Below are 14068 nucleotides of genomic sequence, written 5' to 3' on the forward strand. Positions count from 1 at the left end.
GAAATCTTCAGAGAAGACCCAGATCCCTTGGCACCAGCAGTGACACTCTTTGCACTTGGCATTGTGTTCCGGAGGCACAATATGGAGCCTGGTCGGAATTCATCTGCTGTTTCTGCACCCCTTTCAGCTCCCAGCTGGGTGGTGTTTGAGTCAGATGCTGCTGCACTGGTTCACGTGCTGAAACTTTCTCTATGTCTAATGAAAACAAATGAGATCATTCAGCGCGCTCATGAAATCCTAGGAGGCACCAACACCGTACCTAGGTACTGGCTCACACATCAGATTCTACCCTCAGTTGATTTAACGGTTGATTTCACTCCATGGCATTCAATATAGCAGTGCATCATCCGCATTATCTGAATGTCAGCTAGCCGGGAAGCTGTGGGCTCTGTTCTCCAACACAGGTGGCAAAATTTCTCACTCTCTTCTCATCAGGCAGGCACAGAAAGTATATTCTAAGAAGTCCAAGGGTTGCGTCTCAAAATTAGACCTGGCCAGCAACTGCTCTCAGCCTCAGGGTGGTTTTCCAGATGGGGCCCTCTTGAGTGAAGCCACCTGGGTCACTCAGCTGGTAAACTCATCTGAATAGATACCTGGGAAAACGCCTTTTTCCTGAGTGTGCCAGATATGTTGCGTTTGTGCACAGTAATGAGACTGAAACGTGGAGAAGTAAATGCCACTGAGTCAGCTTCATGACAGTCTCACTGACAGGCAACTGTATGAAGACAGAGAGAAATTACCTTTGCACTTGGGCAGCTCTGTCCAGGTCCCATTCTGACATGCTACGGTGGAAGTCCCAGTCATCTGAAAACCTTGCCAGCACTGATAGCGAGCACTCTCCCCAGGCAAATACCTTGACTTTTTCACACCTTGAACGTTACCACCCGCAATTTCTGGAGGAGGTTCACATGTCACATCTGAAAAGAGACACTGCTGCAGTCACGTTTGCAGTCGCTGAGGTGTTCCCCTATACAACCAATAGTTAAAGAAATCAATCTTGTTACAATTTCTGTCCAGATTTTCTGCCTCAGGTGGGTAACAGCTCCAAGAGTTCACCATGGAGAAAGCAACGAGGTGTGACAGTGGCAGCAGAACACTCTTTCTGGGACTCTCCAGAGATGGCAGGGTCAATGAGAGCTTCTAGAAAAAGCCAGTGTTTCTGTAGCTACACCTCACAGCACAAGAAGCCACACCAGCCTTCCTGCGTGCCCATGTCCCTCCCCAGGGAGCCCTGGCATTCCTGGAAATCACAGGGCTAGCAGCCAAGCTGGCGCTCTGCTGAATCGCAGAGCTCTGCAGGACCGGCAGCGCTGGAGGAGCTTGTCAGCCTGCACTGCTCGGGGATGGGTAAGTGCAGTCAGCTCCATGGAGGTGTGTGAAAGCCAAGTAGCACTTGTTCACCCTGCAGCCACAGGCTTGGGCAGGGGACAGGAGCACAGCTCCTGACAGCTCCTTGTCACAGGAACGCTCTTCCCACGCCCACAGCCCTAGCAGACCTTACATGGTTTAGATCTGAGTCTCTGCTGGGATCTGCATCAGTCAGGGTGGAGCCCTGGAGAAGAACAGCTCTTTCTCTCCCCTACCGCTTCTTCCATTCAGCTACTCCCTGACAGGTTTGAACAGAACAGAGGAGCCCTTACATGTCTTTCTCCTGAAGGTCGCTGAAATGGTGGACTCTGGGGAAATACCAGTACCAGACAGGAGAATGACAGAGCAGCACATTTTAGGCCCTGCTTCTTCAAGACGTTTTTGCTGTTGATGAAAATACCCACAGTATTTCTAGAAGCATCAAGCTAAATTAAAATGCTGTGCAAGGAAGCAATAGCAAGTACAATGAAAACAGAAGTAAAAAAAGTAGAGTCTTTAGAGTATTTAGGTGAACAAACAGTCCCCTCTATGCTAACAGGCAAGATGAAAGCACGGATTCCTACCTCTGCAGATTGGTGCTTGTGACCATTCTCCGTTTCTACAAGTGACATAATTTCCACCCATCATTTGAAAATTGCTTTCACATTCATACTGCACTCTGGCACTGGGCAGATACCTCTCCTGGTGAGTGCTTGTAATATAAGCATTGGGAATTTCAGGTGCGGCTCCACAGCTAACATCTGAAAAGAGAGGTTTCAGAACATTAAGAACATTTAAGAACAGTAGTGCAGCAACATGACAATCACAGGATATTGCATTCCGCAGCACCATTGTTCCTGATGAGCAAAAATGGTTTGCGTAATGCAGATCATTTTATACAGGTAGAAAAGGAAGATATCACGGTCTTTATTCTGCAACGCTTCACCAGACACTATTATTTTTGCCTAGAGTGACTAAAAAGAGAAAAGGAGTTGCAGAGATCAGCCAAATGTGCAGGCTGGTGCTGTACAGCATTGTGCGCCAAAGGGCTGGAGAGTGAAGTGATTTCTTTACTATTTGAAGGCAACTTTCAGAAACTGACATTCTTAGTGATGTGACAATGAGATACATTGCCCTACCAGTTATCTCCTTCTTTGCAGCCAGCATCCGTTCCCCAGAACCCTCTGCCTGCTTGATTTCGGCAGTGAGCTAAGCTTCAGCTACCAGCTTCAGCCCACAGGGGAATCTATTTCTTTGCTCATCTACCCTGCTTGCTGTTTCTCGGGAGCCAAAAAAACAGGTGGTGTAGCAGCCCATTCAGAGCAAGTCACCTGTTGGCTCTATTGGCCTGACTCACCTGCATGCCTGAGTTGACATTATTTTAATTAACAACATGAAAGACTAAGAAGGATCATAGACTACTTAGAAGTAGAACCTGTACCTTCACAGAAGGGCGGTGCTGTCCAATTTCCTTCTCTGCAAATAATTTCGGGGGGACCAACAATCAGGAACCCTGCATCACACTGGTAGCGAATTGTTTCACCAGGCTCATAAATTTCCTTGTTTCTGCCTTCAGTTTGAGCATTGGCAACTTTTGGAATACTTCCACATGGCATTTCTGAAAAGATACAGAAAGTTGACGCTTGTGCTAATGGGATACGCACCGAATGAGTGTACTGTTTCCACCAAACAGATGCCTTAGAGAACTTTTTCTAACGTCAGCACAGTCATCCGCTGACAGTGGATTCTACATAAAAGGTAGCGTACGGAAGATTAAATAAGTCATTCCCCTAAATAGACAATATTTCAATCCTGTTTCTAACCATGCCAGAAAATTTTAATAAAGGCTGCTGTCCCTTACTACACCAAAGTGGTTTCCATCACTGAAGCACCAAAGCAACTCCTAGCCACTAGTGGACTCCATAGAAAACAGATCCTTGGATTATGAGTATGTGCCCAGGACTCACCTGGCAGAGATATGAACTGAGCAAAGATTGCAAGAATACACAGGAATGTTTAAAAACTAAACTGCATTCAAAAAGCCAGCCTTGCATCCAGTCAGGATTGCTCTGAAGACATCCACAAGGGGTGATAAGATTCCCCAGCAAAATATGGAGTTACTGGCTCTTACTACTCAACCTCCAGTTTAGAATCCTTTCAATTTCATTGCTAAATGCGCTTCAGAAGAAGTATTTTTTGATATTACCCAAGCATGTAGGAGCTGAAGTCCACTTTCCCAGGGAACAAGTTATCTCCGATGGTCCATCTAACATGTATCCAGAACGAGAAACATACTTAAACCTGGCACCAGCCAGATAAATTGTTTTCCCTTCTTTTTTAATTTTTAAGTTTTGATTTTCCAGCCTGGGAACATCAGCACATTCTACGGGTTGTGGTGGCAAACATGGTCTTTCTATAAAATACAGAAAACACATATAAACAATAATGCAAGACAATTAATATTCCGATGACATATGCCGTCTAAGACTGAAAAAAAAAAAAATCATCGAAAAATAAATTAAATGGCTTGAAAGGAAGATGAAGAAATATGCAAGATGCACAAACCAAAACTTGTCTCTCCTTTCCCTCCTACATGGGGTTTCTCTCTTTGCCTTTGAACCAAACGAAAGCCATTTTCCAGTTCATACCAAGGAGATACAGTTACAGCTTAGTACCAAGAACAGGGAAAATTTCATAGGCAGAGAAATAGAAGAGACATTACCTTGTTTTGGGATACTGAAAGTGGGTTTCTAGAATTTTAGCTATTAAATTTTTCCACCATTAATGAAGTTGAACCAATACCCTGAGGGGTTTTGTGCTGACATGATGAAAAAGGGAACAGAACTTACCAAGTATTATAATGTACTTCCTGAGACATACAATGGATTAAATGTCTATGAAGCCCTCCTGAGTCAGGGCTGTCCCGATGCTTTCTTCTCCTATGCTACTGTAGAGTGGGTAGACTTAAATTATATTTTATATGCATTTTTAGTTATTAGTAAATTAGGTTTTATTAGTTGACACATCAAGTTGAAAGCATATCTTTGCACTGAATTCCACAATACAAAAGATCTAATTACAGTCAAAGTTCCTGTTCAGTAACTGGGACTGGGAATTTTGTTTCAGTCAAAGCTGTTTTATGAACAGCTCAAGCATTTTTTTTGGTTATTCTTCTCCATGTCTGCCACTTATCAGCAGAAATGGAGACTCATGGACAACGCAAAAGAAGAGAAACCACGTGGCCTCAGAATTTTGCAGCTTAAAAATACAGACATGGTTGGCATGTTGTGCACATCAGTCACCAGCTGGCTCCTCATTTGTCCTGCGCTCATCTATTTCCTATTCATTTCTGAAAACACTTTATTCTACCTCTTAATGAACTTCTGCTTACAAGATATCACCTGCATCAGAAATATTGTAACAATGGGATCACAGATTCCTCAGCATTTCTTAGAACAGATGGCCTGAGTTATGCCATATCATTTATACTCCTATTACAGGAAGAAGTCACAAAAAGAAAAGGAAAAAGTCAAGAAAGAATAAAAATGAAAAAAAACCCCAAAGATTGCTACTACTACAACTAAATAATAAATAATACTGATTTTTTCCACCAGGACACTGTTAAAGGTCCCCAGTCAAAACTGGTACTCCATTCTGCAATATACTAAACAAACAAATCAACACACAGCTCTTGAGGGACTACCTGAAAGTTTTATATGCCATCTTAGATAAGTCTGTGTAAATGAAAAGGTTTACTGTCCAGCCGTTGGTTAACTGCACTTCTTTTAGCAACTTGTTTTTCTGCAGTTACCTGTTCATGATAGTCTTAACATAAACAATATCACCCTCCTGCTAATGATGACTGCAAATGCATTACACAGAAATCCGTAATAAAATAAATAGAAAAAAATAACCCACTACTGACCCACACAGTGAGGTGGTGATTGCCATTTCCCATCTATACATGTTATTTCATTCACACCGATGAGCTGGAAACTCTTCAGACATGAAAAAGCTATTTTACTCCCATTCTTGTAATTTCTGCCAACTGTTATCTGTTGAGCACCAGGCACCTGAGGTGGAGGTGGGCATGTACTCTCCTCAGCTAAGGACACATACTCATGTTAGAACAGAACATAACATAAAATGTAACAGTTCATCACAGATTACAACACTAACAACCAAGAAAACACTGGCGATAATTCTTCAGTAGCTATCTCAAGCTTTAATTAATATCATGATCATTTTGTTTGGCTTCAGAAGCACCAGAGCTGCCTTCAGATGCTCATAAGCTTTCAACCTCAGAAAAGACAGACACAGTTGCCTACACTAATCTAAGCTGGAGCTTCTTGTAAAAAGCCTCTTGAAAGCCTCCCCTCCCTTACACACAGCTGCACACTCCTGTGTGCTCTTCCCATTCCTCTCTCTATGGTGAACCACTTTAGGAAAACTGGACCAACTTCTGGGGTTCTTGTTTTGTTTTGTTGTTGCTTTCTTCTTCAGACTTAGCTGATAACAGAGCTAAATGAGAATCACAGAAGGAAACAAAGAAAGAAACTTCAATTTTGCCACTCAAGGAAGGAAGGGCTACTCCTGCCAAAGGAAAGAAATGTGAGGGAAGGAGGTAGATCTAGGAAGGAGGAGACCTCAAGAGCTTGGTTTGTTGCTTCTAGTGGTTCCAGAAAACTGGGAAGGTAGGGACACTTGGTTTTGAAAGGGAATGCTCCCTTGAGAGATTGCCACTCTGTGTACTTCTCCTACCTCCACGCATCATTTCCCATGAATCTGGCATAATCAAAGCAGGCAAGGAGGTGATGATTGTTTTACAGTCATGCCTTCTACAGGCAATGTCCTGCTCTGCTATACATAAAGGCAGTCCTGCAGGCATCTGACCTTTGGTGTGTATTAGAAAAGGGCAGTCTCCTCTAGGTCTGTGCTTTGGAGTTGGCCAACTCAGCTTTTTTCTTGTTGTTTCACTAGGAAGCAATTGGAAAAAATAGAAGGGGAAAAAAAAAAAGAAAAAGCAGGAATAGAAAAGCTTTGAATGTTTACAGGAAATAAAGGAACTTTGGCTGGAGCTTGAGCTCTGTGCTGCTCTCATTTGCACCAGGGTAAAGCCCTTTTGAAGACCCAAGCTTAAATTTATCATTGCATCTTTTCTCACATCAGAAGTGACAGTGACAACTGTTCCAATTGCCAGAGTAGAGACTATTAAGTCTGCCTCACTAAAATAGTGCATCTCTCAACCTAGTTAACTGTTCAAATGATTCCCATAATTATTCATGACTATCCTTAGCATATAATCGAGTAAGCATATATATAAGCATGTAAGCATTTCTATTTCAGACTAGTGACACAGCAATGCTAAGAAGCTGTAATAATGAGCATTTATCATGCCTACATAAAAAGAAGAAATTGTATTGAAATCTAAAAACATACCTGTGCATTCAATCTCTGGTGACCATTTTCCAGACACACAAGTTGCCTGTTTAATACTTTTGTCAGCTGATTTACATATATAACGTATAACTCCATGGAACCTAGTCCTCTTTTTTGCCTTGGAAAGATGACCACTGTGCACAAGCTCAACATCCATCGGAATTACACACTGAGCAGATGGATCTGGAAAAAAATCAACAAAAAGAGCTAAAAAAATAGATTTAGTTCAGATAATATGTACGTACGCATTTACCGATGACGAGGTCATCAGTTTCCTAATGCATGTCCATGTGAAAGTGTTTTTTTATTTACTGTAGTTTGAACTAACTCCTAAGAGTCCTAGATTACAGAAACAGAATGATTTTTTGTTCCTGCTATCTAAAGCAGAGGCTGTTCCCACTCACAAAGCAATTATTTTTATGGTGACAGGATCCCTTTTGCTGAGTGCAGTAAATAACATAAAAACTAAGCATTTTTTTCTTCCCTAAAACTATGAAAAGGTGGTAAGACGAGCAAGAAGAGAAACCTTCGTTGGCTTGTAGAAACAGGAGCATAAAGGAAGTACTACTCCACACCGAATATGCATCAGGTATCAATCTCCTGTGGAAGTATATCTAAGTCATACCCAGGTCTTGTGTCCTTGACTGGTGATTCTGAGAGTCAGAACACAAGCTACTTGTGAAAGATAAGCAGACTGTGTTTTGTGCCAGATTCAATCCTCAACATAATTGTAAATAAAGGTACAGTGTACTCAAATCACTGTTAAATATAAAATCACTTCTGAAGAAAGGGGGAACGAAGAATTGGATATATCATAAACTGTATTCTGTTAAAGGTAAGTGAAGTGCTGGACTAATTTATCCCACACAAGACTCCTTCTTGTCCAGTATCGCTTTTTTCTTAAATTACTGACTTTAATATAATTTTTTTCTTTTTCTTAGGAAAAGGCTTTGTTTTCTATCTTTTAAAAAGACATTACTTTCATTCAATTTATGCACTGCAAAACTAAATGGGAAGACGAGCAAAAAGAGAAAACTACTGATCAGAAATGAAAAGGACTAATCCACATAAAAATGGTGAGGACGGGATAAGCCTAGCACATTGTGGCTGCTAATATTATTTTTAATTCCCAGTAGGATTTTAAAAAAGTAAAGTAGTATACAGAGACATAAAACTACAAGTAACTAATGCAACAGGCATGCTACTTTATCACAGGTATGTCCCAAGGCTTCTGAAGGGTCGTTATCAGGGAGGAACGCTGGAAAATGGGTAAAAGCCACCGTGCACCAAAGATGTACCACCATACTTGATTTTACCCACTGTGCAAGTGTCTGTTTCCTTCCCCAAACCTACTCAGAGTGCTTACAAAGTTGTAAGTGCAGAGTCTTTCCAGGATGAAGGATATGTTCACGTTTAAAAGAGGAGTAAATAAAAAAACCTTAGTTGAGATGCATGAAACTATAGTATCTCTGGCTACATATTGATTGCTGAAGTCCTTGAAATTTTGAATATAATTATGTTACACTCATATCTGAAATATTATGGAAATAGATTACCAGCACAAAGAGGTAAAGGCTTCCATTCCCCATTAAGACATTTTATTTTCATTTCCTCAGAATTGCCAGAGCGTTGTTTACATCCACAAATTACTTCATCACCATGCGAAAACTGCACCTGGTCTTCCTGATGAAGAATAACATTCGGAATAGAAGAAGGTGATCCACATGGCATTTTGTCTTCTGTTGAAAAGAGCAGAAGTACTCTACAATAATATTGGAGTCATATATGAATAGCTGAGAGAACTTAAATAAAAATAACTCTATTTCCATTTGGTGAGTTAAGTCTACTCCCATTAATTGTAACAACTAAACTTCAACACAGTTGGAGTATGTATATGTTTTAGTCAGTTTACTAAATCCCTCTCCTGTCTTTTCCCTTCCTTTTCCATCACTGTGGTAACTCCACAGCATGCTCCACAAGTAGTTTCAGCTAATGTTAACTTCCCAAACTGTTTTTCATTGGCACATAAATCCTGAAGTGTAAGAAAACCTTCAATTAATCCAACTCACCTGGATCCCTGGGTGGGATCAATCCAACTCACCTGGATCCCCAATTCTGATCAGTCAAAATTATATGTGATTATACACCTACACATTTGTAATGTGCACTTTCAATTAGTATTATTACAAGAACTGAAAACCACTGTAACATCACTTAGAGGGCTGCAGTGCTGTCACCTCTGCGTGATAACAGCAGTCCCTGCTTTGGGCTGTCACCGTTGCAGTGGCAGTGACAGCAAAGGGTAATGGCTTCCACAGATGAGTGCAGCGTGTGAGTAGTTTTTCTGAAGGAGGAAAAAGGCATGTAAGGGGAATAAGGGCATATGGCCTGCTCTTAATGTGGGAGAGGGAAGGCCCATGATAAACTCAAAAATTGAATTTGAGCAACTCTGCACTCAAGTTTGGACCACTCTTCTTTCAAGCCTGTGCACTGAAACTATTCTCACTGGATCAAGGATTGAAAAGATGCAAGCTCCATGCTGTACATTTTTAAACCATCAGTGTTGCTCATGGAAAACGTGTCAGAATGTATACGTATAGGAACAGAGTAAACCAGTCCATAAAAAAACCACCATTTATTGGTTCTGCTGTTAGATCATCCTGCGCCATAAGAACGCCTTGAATTATTTTCTGCATTTACAGATTTTCAGCTTGAATATTCCATTCTACTTCAACTCTGAGACACTGTCCTAACAAACAAATAGTAGTTTTGCACAAGCATTTTTTAGCTCTTGTCATTGACATTCGTACTCTCAGGTTTGAGGTACACTACCTAAAGACATGCACAGAAAGTGGGTGCTTTTGCTTAGGCAGGAGACGACTGTAGAACAACTCACCGTTTCAGTATCAGGACTATAAAAAACTGTGGGACATGTCTGACTCTAGCCTAGGGAAGACAGCAACATACATAATGCATGTTTGTGTTTGTAGTCATCATGTTTGCAGCCCTGTGCCCCAGTAACATACTGTATTGCCATTACTAGAAAGAGGCCACAGAGTTTGTACCAAGCTTGCAAGGCCTCAGGATGGAGGCTTATGAGGCTTACTTTGTCAGAACCTGTCCTGACCTGCCTGGAGGCTTGGTTTTACTTATTTTAGCTGTAAGAGCATTTTTTCTAGTGACTAGGCTATAGCTAATTTATTTTACTTTTGGTTATCTCTGAATGGCACAACCATAGTTTTATATACATAGTAGCAGCAAGTTTTTAGTCTACGTAGAGTGAGTAATTCTGACTCTAATATAATGATGAGGGTGAATACAGGGCTGGTATGATAAGAGAGTCCTTGAGAGGTGGGGACAAAGGTTGGGTGTGGCAGAGTAGAGGCACAGGATGGTAAGAGACAGGGCATAGCATGGCACCCTAAGGCTATGAATAGCTCACAAAAGGCCAGCTTGACCTGGAGCTGATCACAACTGGTTTTAGGGGTAACACAAAGAACAAGCATCTAACATATTTAAAACACACTTAACATATCTAATTCAGAACTTGTAGACCAGTGCAAAAAGGGCAAGGCATAAAAGCATGCTAGCAAACCTAAAAATTGCCCCAAGCAGATCCTGTAAGGAGGAAGAGCAGCATGAACATCTTATTCCTCCCAGTGAATGACTTGAGAAACTGATTAACGTGCTGCAACTTCCCTCCAAAACACACCAGACTGAAGCCATTGACTTTAGGACCCAAAGGGGCAGTGGAAGGGTGAGCATAACACCAGAAAAAGGGGTAAATAAGAGAAAGTGTGTGTATAACAATTGTAGTTATATATTATAAATTACTTGTATTACTTAGATATTCTGTATTATTTATATATTTATAATTATTCTTTATATATTACGTATTAATTTTCATTCTCTTTCTATAATCATTTGATCTGGACTCACAAAAATACTTTGATTGGACTGTTGAGATTTCAATTATACTAGTAATAAAGTTTTGGCCTTAGATACAGTGTGTGTTTACTTTTCATCCCTAGCACAATTTTGAACGTAACATGTTATACCTGCAAATACGTAATTTTAACTGTGAAAATATCTGTGAAGTATTAGCCTACAGTGAATTATAGACTTCTCACAAGTAGGAGTTATATAGATTACCAATGCAAGAGGGGGGAGATGACCATTGTCCATCAACACATTCTATTTCCTTTGATCCAACCAATTTCAATTCGACGTTGCATTCATATTGCTTTCTGTCCCCATGCCGATACTGTTCCACAGAGCCACCAGCAATACTTCCATTGGTAATCTCAGGTGGAGGTCCACAGCCTCTGGGGTTCTCTGAAATTGAGAGATCAAATCTATGCTCTGAACTCAATACTTTTAGCACAGTTATATGTTAGGTGCAACACAAAATAAATTGAATTTGTTGTTTAAAGCTAAGAAAAATCAGTAGAACAGGTTAATCAGGTCATTGGTTTATGCCTTTGAATATCTGGATTTGTGTTGGGTTGGAGATCACAGATACGCGTGACCCTGGCTCACTCTACTCTCTTACTTCCATGCACTGTCAATTTCCTGCTATGATAAAAGAAGTGGTTGATAAAACCAACCCAGTTGTAAGAGAAAAAAGTGTTACATGGATGACAACTTCAGTATTCTTTAAAAAAAAAAAAAAAAAAAAAGGTGAAAATTCTGCAAGTAAGAATAACCTATGTTATAAAAGTCACCCAGCAAGTGACATGTACTATATATTAAAGGAATTCACTTCTGATGGAGTGAATGGAACTCCTGTTAAGGGAGCTTAAAATGTTCCTGAGCTAAAGAGCCAACTATATGAAATATACTTGGTTTTCAATGCAAAAGAGAGTGAGCAAAAAGAAGGATGAGAGCATGGAAGACAACGAAATTGACTGAGTGGGAAGAAAGGGAGATGAGAAATATGAGATCCCTTCATCCTCTCGAGCTGCCTCATGAAAGGGCATAGCACCAGCAAAATTAACTCTTTTCAGCTGCCACTAAGTTGTGCTCTGTCTTAAAAAGGATGAGAAGAATAGAGGCACAGATCTTCCCTTCTGCATGAGTTTGTTCATCCTACCGGATGAAGCTGAGGAATTTCACAGGGAAAACCCTTCACTGAGTTTCTTTTGCTTGGGTCCAGCCCTGTGTCATCTCCAAAAGAGGTTTTTTTCTTCAATACATTGTGATCAGAAAAAGGAACAGAGGGCACAATATCTGATGGGTATCAACATTAGGCAGTGGCAAAACTTAGGACATTTAGGCTACAGTAAGAGAGGACATTACTCAAATTAATCACTCCTGGCTGCCATATTGCACATTATTTATGCCTTTTTGACTAATAAATAATTTTTCATACATTACAGTCAATTTCACGAGTGAAATTTTGCGCAAGCCACTTGCCAGCTCACTTTCAGTTACTGCAGAACTCCAATTGGCATAACTAAAGCTAACAGAAAGTTCAACGCTGAAAGTTCAGCTGTTCAGAATCTTTCACATGAAACAGCAGAACACTATGAAATGATCTGGAGAGGACCAGTTCCTGCCCTTTTAGCGATGAAGATGGGATAATTGTTCTTGGGAGCAAGACTGGCTTATAGAAGGTGTCTGCGGAAGTCTTCAGGACCCAGGCATTTTCATATATTTCCTACCACAGTAAAGTTAACAGAAGAATTACCTTTACACACTGGTGGTGATGGAAACCATCCAAAGTAATAGCACTGAGTAGAGGCAGGTCCCACTCTCACATAATTGTTTGCACAGGTAAATTTCACAACATCTCCATTGCGGTATTTACCCTCCCTGGGGGAAAAATCTCCACCGAGCAATGTCAGCATCTCACATTCTATTGCTACAAAGACAAAATGTGTTAACATATAGTGCACACCCTACAAAAAGTACGTGAAATACCAATGATTAGAACAAAACAAAGAAAGTCTTAAAGAAAAAAGCTTCACAAAGTGTATACAGAGTTACACTGATTAGCAAACACAACAATATTCACCGAGACACTGGGGCGTTGGACTCCATTCACCATTTATGCCACACCTTGTGGTACCAGTTGGCATATTATTTGCAGTTTGATATCCCTCCAAACATGCATATTCAATTGTATCTTCAGGCACGAACATAGTTCTATTTGCGTGGTAATTCAAAATGTCCAAATGAGGTGTTTCACATGATTCTGCAGAATAAAACAAAGTTAGTGCATTTTGTGATCCAGAAACACTGTCCTTTGGACTGAAGGTGCATTAGTGTGTGCTAGTCTACTGAACTTACTCAGCATATTTGAAACATTAAAAATTATGCATTGCCAGAATATGAATGTATAATATCCTATGTAGCATATTCACATAATATCTATTGCATTAATCTTCAGAAATATGTGTACAGAAGTAGTATCTAGCATAAATATTTCTTCCTTAGATTCAATTCCTTTCCTTCTACTACACATTATTATTGGTGTCGTAGCAAACAGTTTGTACTCCTGTTCCCCACGGTCATTTGTGAGGGGGTCAGAAAAAAAGCCACAAAATCCTAGGTAAAGGCAGTCTGAAATAAAAGGACATGATAAAATATCAGCTAAAGCTGGTCAATATTATGAGCCTCGGTATCATAACACTGGAAGATTAAGTCTCTTCTTTTACTATCCTACACCCCTGTCCAGGAGAGAAAGGAACTTCTAAGAGGAAAAAGGCAGCAACAGTATGGAGGTATTTTCAGGAAAAAGCACTCTGGTGTTTTTCACCAATGTACTTTTTAACACCAGGGCAGACATATGCATAGTGCTTTTTATGCATAGTGATAACACCTTTCCAAATAATGAATCCCATTTTTCTCTAGTTTGGTCATGCTTAGAGAAAGTTCTTGGCAGAATCCCTTGGTTCACAGGCATTTCTTCATAAATCTTCCCTCGCAAGTGTGAAAGGCGGAAGAATTGGGAGTCAGTTTGGGCATATGTACCTTGTATCAGGTAAGAATCACTGGAGAGATCAGTGATTACCATCTACTTCGTGCTAGAGGTCCAAAAAGATAGTTCACCTAGAAGACGGTAGATATTTTCCCGCCTTACTCGCTTCCTTTATGTTTTCTCTCTCTATTCCTTGGAGCCCCAGAAAGGTTAATCTCTGGAGGATCAGTCCTCTATTTGAGTCTCCCTCTGCCCAGCAAGAAAACTCCACCAGTCTAGATGATAAAAATCTGAGTACATAGGACATCATGTCTGCGCCAGTGACAATGATGGGGAGCTCTGAAGCCTTTATGCTACTCA

General features: G+C 40.5%; 1 protein-coding gene across 3 annotated transcripts in view; it reads right to left on the reverse strand.

Moving 5' to 3' along the window:
- The window catches only part of LOC143160273 (complement factor H-like), a 40013-nt gene that overhangs the window by 6701 nt on the left and 19244 nt on the right, over positions 1–14068 (reverse strand). For all 3 annotated transcript variants that reach the window (XM_076337999.1, XM_076337998.1, XM_076337997.1), the window contains exons 11-20: positions 12803–12982; positions 12476–12649; positions 10939–11121; positions 8343–8525; positions 6787–6969; positions 5273–5452; positions 3554–3760; positions 2789–2965; positions 1932–2108; positions 741–917 (exon numbers count right to left, since the gene is read on the reverse strand). In XM_076337999.1, the coding sequence (XP_076194114.1) occupies positions 741–917; positions 1932–2108; positions 2789–2965; positions 3554–3760; positions 5273–5452; positions 6787–6969; positions 8343–8525; positions 10939–11121; positions 12476–12649; positions 12803–12982 (1821 nt within the window). The remainder of the gene's footprint in view (positions 1–740; positions 918–1931; positions 2109–2788; positions 2966–3553; positions 3761–5272; positions 5453–6786; positions 6970–8342; positions 8526–10938; positions 11122–12475; positions 12650–12802; positions 12983–14068) is intronic.

The sequence above is a fragment of the Aptenodytes patagonicus genome, chromosome 5, assembly GCF_965638725.1.
Source record: "Aptenodytes patagonicus chromosome 5, bAptPat1.pri.cur, whole genome shotgun sequence".
In the NCBI taxonomy this organism is placed as follows: Eukaryota; Metazoa; Chordata; class Aves; order Sphenisciformes; family Spheniscidae; genus Aptenodytes; species Aptenodytes patagonicus.